General features: G+C 38.1%; 1 protein-coding gene across 1 annotated transcript in view; it reads left to right on the top strand.

Moving 5' to 3' along the window:
• The window catches only part of SEMA5A (semaphorin 5A), a 517,335-nt gene that overhangs the window by 221,298 nt on the left and 279,368 nt on the right, over positions 1 to 16,669 (top strand). Inside the window, exon 5 of the mRNA XM_025388084.1 lies at positions 3,567 to 3,612. Coding sequence (XP_025243869.1) covers positions 3,567 to 3,612 — 46 coding nt within the window. The remainder of the gene's footprint in view (positions 1 to 3,566; positions 3,613 to 16,669) is intronic.

The raw sequence follows: 16,669 nt of genomic DNA, 5'->3' as shown, positions 1-16,669 counted from the left end.
TCTCAAAGGGCCTGACAGCATTTCCAGCTTTTCCTTTGGCTATGAGAGCTTCTTTTCAAGAAAGTTTCCGGAGACAGATACCATAGTGTGAACATAAATGTGCACACGTATGTGTGTGAGTATGCAAGAAAGAAGGAACCATGAGATATCACCAAAGCTCTTAGGTAATTCATTTACTAAATGAATGAGTTTCTTTTATTGGAAATATTTACTGAAGAAGTCTTTCTTAAAATTGCCAGTGGGTTGAAAAGGGGTAGGACCACTGGATTCCAGGACCAATGACAAAATAAACATAGAAGTTGGCACCATTAATTGATGCTTACAGTAGGTCAGACTTCATTCTAAGTGTTTTTCTTAGATTTAAACCTCACAACAACGCTAGGGGATGGGTTTGATTATTAGCTCCATTTTACAGATGAAAAGACTACGGCGTAGAGAGAAATGCTTTCTTCCTGAGATTGTATAGAGGCAGAACTCCATCTTTTGCATGAATATTCTTAATCGCTAGGTAATACTGCCTCTCATAGCAAAGGGGCAGCCTCTTGAAACCAGAAAGACAGTGGGAAATATGTGAGAGTGAGGAGCTGAGCTGCCCATAGAGGCGATGGGTGTGCAATGGCCAGTGATTTCCCTGGTGCCGCTGTGTACTAGTCTGTTCTCATGCTACTATAAAGAAACACCGGAGACTGGGTAATTTATAAAGAAAATAAGTTTAATTGATTCACAGTTATACATGGCTGGGGAGGCCTTAGGAAACTTGTAATCATGGTGGAAGGTGAAGGGGAAGCAAGCTTGGGCCTTCTCACGTGGTGGCAGGAGAGAGAAATGCAACCCGGGGAAATGCCAGATGCTTATAAAACCATCAGATCTCATGAGACTCACTGAGTATCATGAGAACAACATGAAGCAACCCGCCCCCATGAGCCAATCACCTCCTACTAGGCCCCTCCCTGGACACATGGGGATTACGAGGATTAAAGTTCCAGATGAGATTTGGGTGGGGACACAGCCAAACGATATCACACTAAGCCCCACTTCTGAAAGCCTTGTCTGTGTGTGTGTGTGCAGATTTCTCGCTTCCTTTAGAGGAGGTGTGCTGGTTTCTAGGTCACATTGGGTGAAAGCTTGGCTGATGTTGAGATGTGAGTCACCCTCCAGTGCCAGCTACCTTGGCTGCTTCAACATACTCTTCTGTGTGTGCACCAAGTTCACATTTGTTCCTCTGAAAACGACTTTTTGTTGTTGTTGAGACAGGATCTCTCTCTGTCGCCCAGGCTGGCGTGCAGTGGCAGGATCGTGGCTCACCGGAGCCTTGACCTCCCAGGCTCCATCGATCCTCCCACTTTAGCCTCCTGAGTAGCCAGGACTACAAGCATGCATCATGACACCTGACTTATTTTTGTGTTTTTTCTTTTTTGTGGAGATGGGGGTCTCCCTATGTTGCCTAGGCCTGTCTAGAACTCCAGGGCTCAAGTAATTAGCCCACCTTGGCCTCCCACGGTGCTGGGATTACAGGGCAATGTGCCTGGCCTGCAGATGACATTTCTGTTGGAGTCCTAGACTCATGGCACCGACTAAATCAAAAGACTTTCCTGTAATATTCCCTCCCCTCAGAGGTATCCTTTACCTGGTTTTTCATAGAGGGCTGCAGCGTTATAATAAAGGACGGGGGAGCTTTTCCTGAAATGGCTTTGTGATGGAGGTGGCGTGTGCCAAGCAGTGCTTCTGGCAGCTTCTCTTGGGGTATATCAAAGGTGAGACTGGAAAGGTAGAAAGAGTGTGTTAAGGAGACTATTGCTGTGGTTTGGGGGAGGCCGTTTTTACTCAGTTTAGAGAGGTGGTATGCCCATGTGAGGGGGCAAATTGTGTGAAACCTGAATGCCCGGGAGGCAATGCCTGGATTCATGAGATAACTGAATGTGAGCCTGGTCCTCTTTCATCCTGCAGCTGTGTGTACATGTGCTTCTGAGTGCCAGCTGGCATGGGGGCTTCGTCCTCCCTAACTCTGTCCATACCATAGGGATGTTTCTTGGTCATCTCAAGGCTATACCCTTGGGCCACTTTGGCTGTCACTTGTCACTTCTACTGGGACATATGTCCAACTTATATATTTACCCCCCTCCCCACGATAGTGAAAATAGTCAACATTTATGTCTTATTGTTGTTGTAAAATTTCTCTCTTTGTTCCATAGAAGTGACCTTGGACCAGCCCATTATAACAACATCCTTGGCTTCTTGGAGATCCTGCCTCATGTTCATTTGCATCTTAGTTTGTTTACTTTTATGTACCAGCATCTTCTTGCCATTATTATTTGTACTGGGGCTGACTTTCTCCTCCCTTCCTCTTTGGGGTGCTGTTGGTGCACATCCCTGCCCCATCTTCCCATTTACATGATGCCAGGATTTCAGTTAGAGGCTGAAGCAAAGAATACTGAGGGAGGTTAATGAGTTATTTCTAAAACCTGCAACACTAGAGTCCAAAGCCCGGTGTAACTAATCTGTATCTTTTTTCCCTGTGCTCTACTGATCTCCATTGCATATTTCACTGTTCTTCCCCTTCTTTGTTGAAATTGATAGTTTTCTTTTCTCTGATTTCCTCTTTTGCCCTTGGGCAGTGAAACTGACTCTTTGAAGCCCTTGATGTCATCAGTTTCCGTTGGTTTATATTTCTTTCTTTTCTTTTTTTTTAAACCAAATTCCATAAACTGAAAATTATATTTATGTGTGTGTGTGTGTGTATATATATATATATACTATTTATTTATTTTTGAGATAGGGTCTCACCTTGTCACCCGGGCCAGAGTGCAGTGGGGTGATCACAGCTTACTGCAACCTCCACCTCCCAGGATCAAGGCATCCTCCTGCCTCAGCCTCCTGAGTAGCAGGGACTATAGGCATATGCCACTATACCTGTATAATTTTTGTATTTTCTGTAGAGACAGGTTTTGCCATGGTTCCCAGGAGCCTGGCAACCTCCACCTCCCAGGATCAAAACATCCTTCCGCCTAAGCCTCCCAAAGTGCTAGGATTACAGGTGTGAGCCACCATACTGCACCCAAGTTCATAATTCTAAACTTTTATTACATACTGAATCCATCCTACAAGGTAGAGTACTGTGAACCTCAGAGCATTGCTTGAATTCAAACTCTTAATTATAAAACATGGTGAATTTAGGTGATGATTAAAAAGGAAAACCTATGAGGGATGTTTTTACATCGTCTTGCTTAAGTGAAACTCGGTTTCAGAATGGAATGCCCATGTCCTTTTATTTATTCCATATAGATCAAGAGAGCCAGTTAATGACTTACACTTACCGTAATTAGGTACAAACACACCCCACTTATTCGTTAGCTTTCTCACCAATCTCAAATGTGTATTTGTTGACATCTTGAATTCCTCTTTCTACTCTAAGATCCAAGGAAAGTAGTGCTAACCATATTCTTAGAAAGAAGATGCTTTTGAAGTCAAAATTATTATTTTATTTTCTTTGTTCTTGAAATTTTTATAAACTCTTCACTTTCTGGGATCGATTAAAAATAAAACTGCTCTCTTTTTATATTTTGTAGAAACTACCTCTTCAGGTTACAGCTTGAGGATCTGTCTCTCATCCAGGTAGGTGCAATTTATTTTTCTCAAGCTTTCATTTTCCATCCCAATTAACTCACTGTTTGAGGAGATGAAGACAGATGTATGTAAAGGTGTTAATCCAGGCTGAGCAGGGGTTCATTTCCTCAGCGGGTCAGGCCTCAGGACTAAGGCTGCCCTACTTGTTATGAGTCATCACCTCCCTTAATTCCCAATTAGCCTTTTCCTCCTGCCAGGTGGCCCTCTTTGTTCCATGGATATGATCCTGATTTATCCTTCCTTAGATGAGAGACCATTCAAGGAACATTACCTCAAAGCCTGGATGCATTCGTTTCCCCACAGCAATCATCGATTATTATTTTGATGCATCAATTTCTTATAAAACAGTTTTGTTTCCTCTTTATAATTTATATTAACATAAATATGAATACTTGGGTTAAAAGCTAACTCTAACAAAGAATAAAGGGAAATAGATCAAAATGAAATTTACCTACTTCTGTTGTTGCGGTTTGGACAATGGACCTGAGATCTTGTGCTTACATGAAGTATTTATTTTAGTAGCAGATCTGAGTCACAAAAGCCCACTTTTCCCCTAGTCTTTAAAAAGTGTCTCCTAGAAAATAAGAGAGTTAAGACACAAATATCTTCTTTACCAAGATTCTGGAACTCCCTGTGGACCATGCCAGAATCTTTGGGCTGTGTAGAGTTTGGAAAAAGTTCTTCAACCCATTTTAGTCTCACTCTCATGTACTAGAGCTCTAAGAAGTGATTGGAGAGGATTTTATATTATTTTATTCTCTCTTTAATGCTGCTGCTTGTGAGCATTCAGGGATCTTCAGAGCTAGGTTTTAGTATTAGATCTATCTTTTACTTTAGCAGGGTGTTAAAATCAGCCAATCCCACGATCAAAGCTAATATTGATTAAAAAGCAAGGGCTTTGAAGACACATGGACCTTATTTGTGATCTAGTTCCATAACTTTCTAGGAATTATTGGTTCCTCATCTGTTAAATGGCCACAGATCACTACCAACTCCGTATTAGCATGGTAAAATATAAGTAAGACATTCAAAAGAGATAAAACATAGCAATTTATCAGTAATTTTTATTGTTTTTGATTTTTTAAAGTGCTAATAATAATAATCTCCATTATAATAGTTTAATCACAATTGACAATAAATTGTCTTTCTACTGCAATTTAGTATATATCTGGAGTCTTTCATTGAGCTAATTGAGTGGTAAAATTATGAATTTATTATTAAGGAATCAGAATGATCAGTGATTTGAAGACATTATTTTCGGTGAAATAAGCCAGGCACAGAAAGACAAATACTGCAAGAGCTCACTTATGTGTGAAATCTAAAAAAGACAAACTCTTAGAAGCAGAGAGTGGACTGATGGTTTCCAGGGGCCTGGAAGGTCAGGGAAGGTGTTAGGGAGATGTTGGCCACAGGACAAAAAATTCCAATTAGACAAAGGAATAAGTTAAAAAGATCCATCGTATGACATAGTGACTATAGCTACTAACAATGTACTATATGCTTGAAAATTGCTAAGAGAGTAGATTTCAAGTGTCCTCACAACCTAAATAAATAAATAAATAAATAAACAAATAAAGGTATGTGAGATACTTGCATGTTAATTAGCTTGATGTAGCCATTCCACAACGTATACATATATCAAAGTGACATGTTGTACACTATCAATATATACAATTTTTATGTGCCAATTAAAAAACGATCAAAAATTTAATCAAAATGCCATTTTAAAGATTGTTTTAGACAACATTTTCTAAAATCTGTATCTTTTAGTAGATAGAAACTACATATATTCATTTTGATTCTCATGGTATACTCTCTGGCATATCACATGTGTTAAAAAGTGAGCTTGTGTGTGCACAAGCATATATTTACATATACACATTTATTTCCAAATTTACTAGCTCTGTCAGCTAAGAGGGTTTAGAAGTATTGTCTTAGTAGCAGTGAACACACTTCATACACGTTACTTTGTTTCTAAACTTAATTCTCCATGAAAACAGATGAAGGATTTCTTGAGAAGTGACTTAATTTAGAGTTGGGCAGGGAGAACTCAGATAAGACTGGAAGAGCTTGTTGTTTCAGAAATTAAGGAAAATATTTAAAGAATGATGAGGGTGTGTCACAAGAAACTAGGAGCCAGCTTGAAGTGAGCTCACTGAAGAAATCTGGGACAGTTTGATTGTCAAAATAGATAATGCCAGTAGTAGATTATAACACATTGAAAAACATAAGAATCCATGAGTAGATACTAACATAAAACATAAATGAATGAGTAAACACATGCCAACTAATAAATATTGAAGGAATAAATTGATTAGGAGATCATTATTTGGCAACCATTATACTAAAAATTGACTTAGGCGAAAGTGATCAATGGATGCTTAATTTATGGGTCAGAGTTTGATGACAGCCAGAATATTTTTATTAATAGTAGTCTTAAAGTACTTACCTATATGATACTTATTAATTACAACAGGAAAACTTATAACTTGATGGTAAAGAAATCTGGCAAATAGCCCATGACCAAATACTCAAAGATCAAGGGGAACTTCACCAGCAATGGGACAGAGTTCAGTAATTTGATGCATGGAGGACACAACAAGATGTCCTTGATATTTCAGCCAAAAATTATGACTACTAACCTTATGAGGAACCATCAGATACACTGAGGGACATCCTACAAAAAAAAACCTGGCCTCTACCCTTCAGATATCACAAAGTCATGAAAGGTATGAAAAAAGAATAATAAAGAGCTATTCCATCACAAAGCTGAACAAATAGACATGGGGTTCAAATGCAATACTTGACTCAAATTGAATCTTGGAGCAGATATATTTTTTCTTACTCTAAAGGACATGATTGGGACAACTGGAGAAATTCAGATGTCTGGATAAGATAGCAGAAATGTATTAATATTAATTTGTTGATTTTGATAACTGTAATGTAGGAGAATGTCACTGTTGTTTTGGAATAACGTGCTAAAATATATAGGGGTAATGGGTATCATTTGTGCAACTTATATCAAAATAGCTTTTAAAATTGTTATACACATACATACACAGAAGCTATACATGGTACAGAGACAAAAATAATAAAGCAAATATGATACAGTATTAACAGGGGAATCTAAGTAAAGGACTTATGAAAGTCTATTGTGATATTTTTGCAAGTTTTACTAACATGATGTCCAAATAAATAGATGCAAAAAAGTGAGGAGATGTATTTCCATTAACTCATGTGTATATATTTTTGTGAGGTCAAGGAAACTAATTGTACTTTTGTCATCATTGCCTCCCTTGGTCTTGGCTGCCTTCGGTGGAAATCAGGTTGCAACTATTGATGGGATTAATGAGCTATTACTGAAGTATAGGATGCCCATCAGTACCACCACCTGGTGAGAGCTTAGTCTACTGACATAGCACCAAGCAAGAAGACAGTGACTGTTTGAACTGTGGTTTTGAAAATGCAGCTCTAATGATAGAGGTCAGACTGCTGTACCATTGGTGCAAAGCAGGGCAGTTCTGCTTTTTCATATTCTGTGGCTGTGTACGGAGTTCTGTAGCCTACTGTTTACTTAGCCTGGAGAGAGAAGGCTGGCAATTCTTCATGACACACTTTTTTTCTTTTTTTATATTTATATATCACATGTCTCCAGCAAAGAGGTCTTGTTGGTTTCTATGAATATTTTATTTTAATTTACATAACAGTTCCCAAGGGTAACAGAAAGGAATAAGCACACTGGTAGACAAAGGGTGTGATAACAGTGCTGTCTGATAGAAGCACCATGTGAGCCAAATAGGCAATTTAAGGTGATCTGCTAGGCACACTGAAAAAAGTACAAAGAAGCAAGGGAAATGACTACTAACAGTATATTTTACTACCTCAATATGTCCAAAATATTTTAATTTCAGCATAGAATCATTATAAGAAATTAATGATCTGTTGCACTTTTTTTTTTTTTTTCTGGAACTCAGTTTTCAAACTCCAGTGTGTGTTTTATATTTCCATCACATTTGCATTTGGACCAGCCAGAGTTGAAGTGTTCTGGGTGGCTGGTGTGCCCCACTGGAAAGCGTAGTTTTAGATAATAAGTGACAGAACATTTGACTTGTGTGCCTTCAATTATTACATAGAAAGATTGTTTTCTACCACAAATCATGGGGGTTGATTTATATATCTCAGGTTAATATGTTTCCCCTTTTCTGTCTCCAAAGTTAAAAATTATTGTTTAAAGGTAGAAAAGTGATGAAACAGATCAAGGAGGACAACCAATTTCAAGAAAACTGGAGACAATGAGAAATGAATGTGCTTCACCAGTAGACTTTATTTAACACTAGACAGGGCATCCTTGGGTCCTGGCCCTGTGCGGGACAGAGGTTCACCTCCAGGTGGCAATTTGCATTACCTGTGTCTCTCCTGATCACCTGGAGGCAGTTTCTACCTTGTCTGGTCATGTCATGCTGCGTATTGTTTTCCAAACTGTAGGCTATTTTCCAACTTGAAGCATTTGCTCTTGCTGTCCTGTCTCAAACACCTTCACCCTCTTTATCTTCTTTTTCTTGGAGAAAAAGACTGCCCATCCTCGAGTTTCACTGGAGACATCACCTCTTGGTAACCCATCCTGTGTCTGCTTGGCTGGTGACCCTCTGAGGCATTTCACAGCCTCATAGCCTTTATTTCTGACTAGTACTTATTGCCTCGTGTTGAAATTCATTCCTGTATTGTAAGAAGTGTTTTCTTTCTTTTTATTTGTTCAGAATTAGATGAAATTATTAGATTATGTTACCTGGAAGGTGGTAGAGTCAAAACAGATGGCTTACAAATTTCCATCCCTTGGTATTTAATATGTTCACTCTTCCCTAACCTTTTTAAACTTAACACTAATGGAGTGGTAGGTATACATGGTATTTTTGTCCCTAAATTCAAGAAAAGAAAAGAAAAGTAATGTTAACCCAGAAGCTAGAGTAATAAGAAATGCTTTTGGAAGAGACATCCTAAGACACTTGTGTGCATACTGTCACCCCAGGGGATAATTTGTGGATGAGACAGGCAATTCCTGACTGATATATTCATTCCTTACATACCAGCCACTTGTCTTCTCAATACTGTTTTTCAATTTTCCTATCTCCCAATTTTTTTCTCCTGCTTTAACATTGGTTTAGCAACAGTGATGAGAAAGCAGATGTTGAATAATGATTCTTTCTTTTTTTCTACTTAGTGACATTCATAGGATTCTGGAGACCCCACTGCATTGTCCATGTCAACTGCCCTGAAATCAAGGGTGGGACTTTCCGTCCAGCAGCCAGCACACTTCCTGGCTGCAGTAGGAGCACAGGGACACCGCCTTAGTGCACCCTCTCCAGTCCCCTCCCACCATTCCCCAACCTTATGATATCTATCAAGGCACTGTCACACATGGCGGCTCAGCTCTGTAGAACCATACTGAAATTCAGTGATGAGAAAAATAGGCTTTTGTAGGGTGGCTTCTGAAGGAGAAAACTCACTTCCAAGTCAGGTTACCTGATAAATCTGGTGCAAGTAATATTTTGGACATGGAGTCAACATACTTCAAATCACAAGTCTCTTCCCTTTTGACAAAAAAAAAAAAAGAATCTTGTCTTTTTGACAAACTAGAAACATCACTGGTGGAGTTGCTAAAGACGTGAAGATTTGAGCAGGAATTGGGATACAAGTACTCTGTTACCCTGAGAGAATGTTATCTGTATGAAGTAAATCTCTTGGCATGACCATATGCATATTTACATATAAATGTACCATGAAGTAAAATGGCTATATTTGGAATATTTCTTGTGATTTTCAGACAGGTATGCCTTAACATACTAAGAGAAGATGTCTCTTAACATCTAAAGACCAAGATTTGCTTTTAAGGAAATAAAACCTGTTTATCATCAATGACTAGAGAATCAAATATTAATTTATTTCCACTTATAAGGCACCTTTTTGATCAGAGACTATGTTTTTTTTTTTTTTTTTTTTTTTGCAACTCACTGCATGCTGAAGTTTAGCCATCTCATATTGAAAACCAATCGTTTTCAGGCATAGCGATGGTTGACCATAATTTGTTTCTTCTACCTCATGTCATAATCATAGATTCACATCTTCAGTATCAGTTTTCTTCTTGCCTTTATCATGAAGATTATTTTATAAGAATAAAGCTTTTTGAAAAATATAAAACTGCAGCTGGCCTCAAGACTAATTCACAGCGTTTGCCCATCTGGGATCGCACCACAGATGGCTGGAGGTAGATGCTCGCTGAACAAAGTTCAAAAAACACAAAGGGGCTGCAGCTCATTTAACCTCACTGTCTTCCTAACATTCTTTTGGGAAATAGCTCCAAATCCATTTTTATATTGTTTTGTTACAACAGAAAGAAATTCACTGCCTGTTTCTCACTCACAACTGCTGGGATAAGCAGAAAAAATGAAATCTGTGTTCCAATTTGCCACCTGCCTCTCTATGGTTTCTAAATTGAAAACTCTTAAATGTCTCTGACTACATGATCAATATTGGCAGAGAATTCTCTCAAAAGTTAAAGTGGATATTAACTTCTTTCCCGTATATCTGGGTTGGGGGGGATTGAGTGTCAACGTGAGTCAATTTTTAGATTAGAAGTTCTCAACTCCCAACAATTTTACCTTCTGGGAATATTTGGCACTATCTGGGGACATTATTAGTTGTCACAACTGGTGGGGAAGCTTTGACTGGCATCTAGCGGGTAGAGGCCAGGGGTTGTACCAAACCTTCTACAATGCACAGAGCAGGACCTCCCTATTGAGCGAAATTTACCTGGCTCTGAATGCTAACAGTGCCAACGTTGAGAAACCCTGTGTTAGTTGATTGTTGCCTCAGTTTCCATATGTTTTAAAGAAGCCATTTTCTAATCTGTGATATTAAGGTTACTTAATTGAACATATAAGGTCTTTGATGTGCTTAGGGAATTTTTTGGTTTAGATTTCTTCATATATATGTTGAATATACATGTCTCCATATATGAAGAAATCCAAACAGTAAAGATTCATAGTTTGCATATATATATATATATATATATACACACACACACATACACACACCCCCCCCCCCCGTATGAATCTTTAGTGGCCAGTTCCAAGGAAGCTGCTGGGATTCTTGAGTTTAAATTACTTCCTATTATTAATATGAAATTAAATTTAAAAATAAATTGAGGCAATTTATAATACCCCCTCTAATGGGTCATAACACTATAATATAACTACCCTCTGTTGGAATTCTTCTGTATAATTTAAAGCATGATATATTAATTAATAATTTACAATAACTATTCCAATGAGATATTCACATTGATTAATTTTTTAAATTATGTTTTATATTTATTGGGCAAGGGGAGACTTGTCTCCCCCACAGCTCTCAAAAATCATGATTCTGAGCTCATTTTTTTTTTTTTTTGGCCTGTCTTTATCATATGTTCTTGGTGTCATAGAAGTGGATTTTAAAGATTATTTTTATTAAAATTTTTCAGGAGTTAAAAACTAAGGTGTATTGATCATAGTTAAGGTATTATTGGAACATAGACATTCATTTGCATGTTATTGGCCTATAAGTATAGTTAATAAAGTTTTATTTGGAATTCAGACATACTGTGTTTTATTTTTTTGTTAACATAATGTCTGTGGCTGCTATTCAGCTAACTTGACCAATAGCAACAGAGACTGTCTGGCCTACCAAGCCTAAAATATAAACTATGTGACTCTCCCTTTAAGAAAAGGTTTGTCACCTATTATCATACCTAGTACTTAGCAAGTTCTCAATGAATATTTCCTGAATTGATAAATGAACACAATATGACTCAGTTATTTATTTTTTGTTTAGTTTATCAATGTTTGATTGGTGTGTTTATTTGGACTCCCTGTGTAATAATTACATGATCCCCAGTTGACCTTGACCCAGAAGTTTGTAACCTGAGACAGTGTTACCAACCGTCCTCCTCAGATTCTAGGTTCTTACATCTGTTCCCTTGGTGAAGATTTTCTGTCAGATGCTGTTTTATATACCCATTTATTCAAACATATTTACTCTACTTTTTAAATAACGTTCTGGAAGATTTATAGTTGATTATGTATATTTTATGTAGATGAGGACTAAGATTTTACTAGTTTCAGAGAATATGAGCCAAGTTGAGTTAACTGCCATTGAAATAACTCTGCCCTCCTAGAAGCTGAACACTCACATGCAGAAGACTTATTCCTCCCTTGCAAGTGAGTCTAGTGTGGTCTGTGGGGCTTGGCTCCATGCTGCCATTCAGGAGCCCACAGTGTCCTCTGTCTCATGGTATCCTATCTTCAACCCATGCCTCCAGGGGCAGTAGGGAAGAAAGACAAAGTCGAGTGGAGGATCATGCAAAGGATCATGCCATGCCAGAAAGTGCATCCCTTGTGCCTAAATTCCACTGGCCACAACTCAGTCACATAGCTTCAAGAAACCGCAAGGCGGGTTGGGAAGTGTGGTTTGTATGCATTCAGACACTGACAGATAGTAGCATTTTCTCCTAGTCAGTGCTAGGGAAAACAAGACTGGCCCCTGGGGATACACTTAACTGTTCCCTGTTCTACCCTCATCTCACCCTGCCATACCATTCTAATTTTTTGCTACATACAAACAGATTTCTTCATGCTTCTAACATTTCTGTAAATAACAAGCAGGAATACTTTGAGCAAGCCACTTCACCTTTCTGTACCTCAGTTTTCTCTATAGTACATTTTGGAGAGGACAGCCAGGAAGAACAGTACACTGGGTTTATCCCTAAATTCTCTGTCAGGATTAAATTTTTAATATACATCATCCTTCCACTTGCTCTTTCTTCTGTCATGCTTACGTAATGCCTGAATTCCTGTTTGTTTAAGGAAAACATTTCCTACTAATTTGAAACTCGGCATTATGTTTATTTGATGTAACTTTAATGACCTAATTTGTCATGAAATCATGATGACGGCAACAAAAATAATAGCAGGCATCACTCATTATGCCCTTACTCTGTTCTTGGCTCTTTGCAAGCATCATCTCATTGATTTCTCCAGCAGCACTAAAGTGGGGGTATTATTTTCAACATTCAACAGCAGAGGAGTTGAGGTCTAGAAGTTTATGTGATTTAGCCAAGATCAGCCAGCTGATAGGTGGTAGAGCTAGGGTTTGGACCTGGGTATGTAGGGCTCCAGAGGACAATTGCTGCTTTATTGTACTCATTTGTACTGGCCAAAATACCTCCTATAGTTGACGTCTGCCTTACAGTGAATATAACTGTTAATTTTTAATTGAAATTCATATATGAGGTTTAGGTCAGGTACCCTGGAAACACAATCTGAGACAGGGGTTCTCAAGCATGTGATTTATTTAAGGCATGCTCTGAAAGGGTAGGGAGTGAGTGACATAGCAAAGAAAGGCAGTAGGCAAACATTTACTGTCAGCTGGAGTATAGCCTCAACCCGATCCCAGACACAGCTCTGGAGCATAAATAGAACCACTGTTGATCGCATTTGAGGCAAGGGCTGTGGCGATTTATAACCAACTCTTCCTTGTTCTTCGGCTGTTGAATTTGGAGTATTTGGTGACGTAACTTCCTGGTGAGGTAGCTCTCATTAACCAGGAGCAGTTCTCTAAAGAGTTGGGAAGCTATGAACCAGGATCAGCCAACACTGACAGCAGCCAAGCATACAGCATCCCGTTTCATAAGAAGAGCTGGATGGGGTGCCAATAGCACCCACTATGATTGATAATACTCAATACTTTCAGGTATCTTACTTAGAGTTTTCCTGATGTTCCTGACTCTGACTGTACAGACACTAGTCTCTGCCACTGAAATGAAGTGTTTATATGTCTTTGACAAAAAAATACATACTTTATTATTGAATTCATTCTTTTGTGTTGTGCATATCTTAATTTCTAATAACTCTCTTTATCCATTTCTAAATTGTTGCTTTGCTTGTGGCCTCAAAAACTAATTTGAAGATGCATGAATATTTTTGTTAGTCATGTATATCATTCAGTTTCATGAAATGAAGTCAGGCAATTTCTGTAATCCAATAGCAAACACTGTCTGACAATCACAAGCTGCTAGATAAATGGAGGGGTTCATTTCATTTATCTAAAATGCATTTCTCCGTCTATTTCAAAAATGGCCCCTGTACCTGCCATGACTGCTGAGTGATGGACATGCTTAGAATTCTCTGCCCTGTGTTCATCTCCCTTACCTGTATGCCCCTTGCAAAATGCCAACAAAAATAAATAAGCCGACGTACCAGGAAAACTCGTTGCCAAATTTTAGTAATGTTTTCTTGTTTGAGTAAGAGATCATATGTTCTGTAAGCTGTCTCCCAATTACCTAAGAACCAAGTGAAAATAAAAAGCAAAGGGGAAACATAAATAATAAAAAACAAAAAAACAAAAAACGAGTCACATTGGCTGACCACTGTCTGGAGTGGATGGATTGACACTCTTAATTTGGTGACTCTTTAACATGTAAGCCATTTGTCATTCAGAATTTATCGATAACTGTCACAGAGATGGGTAGAATCATTGTAGATAGGGCTGCGATGGGCAACACCCTTGTTTGACGTATGTGTGTCAAATAGTCCTTTTGCTGTGCTCTCATAGCTAACCTTTAAGAGTTTTTATAATACTTCTTCATTAGAACACAATGTTTAATCTGCTTGTATCAATTCTTACTGTGGTGGGGGCTTTTGCTGCTTTTTCAAGTGTTACTGCGTGATCCCTTCAATGATTTTATATGGGTTGGTTGTACAGTTTAATTTTTGAAATTCAGTTCTTTCAATTTTTGGTAATATTCAGTTATTCTTTACATGCATCTTAGATTGCAGAGGCAAGTTGCCTATGCAGAAATTCCCTACTAAGAATAGTCTACTTCCTAAGAAAATAGACATGACTATACATGTAATTTTGGTAGTATTTGGAGTCCAAAGACCTCATGCAATTCATTGCCTAAAAATTGCTAAGCACCATTTGAATAAAAGAGCACCAAAATCACGTGCAATTTTAAACCATAGCCATTAGCTTCTGATTCAAGATGAAGGGAACATATTTACTGTTCTTTCATTGTTTTAAAATAAAGCATTTAAGTGACAATACAGGTACATCAAAGGAAAATCTCTATAACACAAGAGACACCCTACCCAGCTCTCCTTATGGAATAGGGCACCCTATCCCTGGCTGTTGTGAGGGTTGGTTGATACTGGTTCATAGCCACCCCTGCCTCTGGAGAATTGCTCTTGGCTGATGAAATTCACAGATGATCCAGTTAGTAAAGTTAGCAGAAGGTGACTTTAAATAATTGTGATTTATATAAGGAAGAAAGTAGAGGATAATTTAGATAGATTAGTTAAGGAGTGGAGAATTTTACCAGAACATTAGAATAAAAAAGAATTGAATAAATTTTCTATAATTTTTAAAAAAATATATGACATGTGGAACTAAATGAATAATTTTAACAGCAGATTAGACATAGCAGAATATTGTATTAGTGAACTGGAAGACCAGTCTGTGGAAAATATTCAAACTGCAGTACAGAGAGGAATTGGACAGGGTAGATAAAAGAGTATGAGACACACATAACACCTTCAAAACTCTAACTCACATACAGTCTCAAAAGGAGAAGAGAGAGAATAAGGCAGAAGCTATATGCCTAGTAATTATCACTGAAACTTTTCCAAAGTGATGAAAGGTATCAACTCACAGACTAAGAAGCTCTGCAAACCTCAAGTGCGATAGATAACCACACCAGCACGTTATAGTCCGACTTCTGAAAACTGGTGGAAAAGGGAAAAAGTCTTAAAAATAATCAAGTAAGAGAAAAAGACATAACCTTCAGAGGAGTAAAAATAAGGTCCACAGCCAACTTTTCAAGAGAAACCACAAACTCAGGAGACAATGGAAGAGGCAGTTAGAACCCAGATCTTCCTGCTTATTCACTTTGTGTCTCAACACAGTGGTTCCTCTGCCATGCTGGAAGAAGACAGAAGTGCAATTCTGGAAGATGACAAAGCTGCTGATACATTGGACCAGGGGACCCAGATATCCCTTGAGAACTTCCCTTAAAAAAGAAGGGGAGAGTTGTATGTGTGTGTGTGTGTGTGTGTGTGTGTGTGTGTGTATATATATATATATGTCATGTATATTGAGATCCCAGCCCTTCTCCCCAGTGTTGGTATTTCTCTTTGCATATATTTTATATGGGTTTCGGTGTACACTTTTGTGGTATCTAATCAGCTTACAACTAGAACCTTAAGGATAGTGACACTGGTAGTCACTCCAATACAAAAAAATCCCACCCAGAGTAAGTAATGATGGCTGGTCTACAAAGCAATGTGGGTGCCCAGCTCCAGTGTTCTTGCAGTTTCCAGTATGAAAAACACAGAGTGAACCAAATTAATTAAGAAACTTGGAAGACAGAGAGACAAGAAATTATGATGAATGTCTTCTGAAATTAGAGATGATATTACCACCATGAAACAAGGAGAAAAGAAATATTCAGTGTATTTAAAAAGCCTTCATAGATTATTTTGAAAACATGTGATCATAGAAATAAAAAGATCCATGGAAAATTAGTAAATAAATTTGATAAAAATTTCCCAGAAAGTTGAATAAAGACTAAGAGATGAAAAATGAAGGGAAATAGATGAATGGTTAACACAGTAGGTCCAGGAAATAGAGCCTCCAATACAGGAGAGAGGGAGGAAAACATTCCTGGGATGAGGGCAAAGGAAGATAATTGTGGAACTGTTGTGCAGTGGGCCTTGGGAGCCACCAGTCCAGGCTGGAGTAGATGATACAGTTACCGAAGGCATCTTTTAGGAGGATATCAATAATGGGATGTCTGAGGTGTTTGAATGCATTTAGACCAAAAGGAGACTTACATTTCGGTATGGGGGACAAAAAGATAATAACTCCATAGAAAAACAAGAGACAAGTATTAACTCTAGGAAATGTATAATTGTTTTGAGAAACAAGATGTAGTAAAATCTTATTTCATGGCCCATCT

Source organism: Theropithecus gelada, chromosome 6, assembly GCF_003255815.1.
Source record: "Theropithecus gelada isolate Dixy chromosome 6, Tgel_1.0, whole genome shotgun sequence".
Classification (NCBI taxonomy): domain Eukaryota; kingdom Metazoa; phylum Chordata; class Mammalia; order Primates; family Cercopithecidae; genus Theropithecus; species Theropithecus gelada.
The sequence above is the reverse complement of the archived record's forward strand: the minus strand, read 5'-3'. Positions and strand labels throughout refer to the sequence as shown.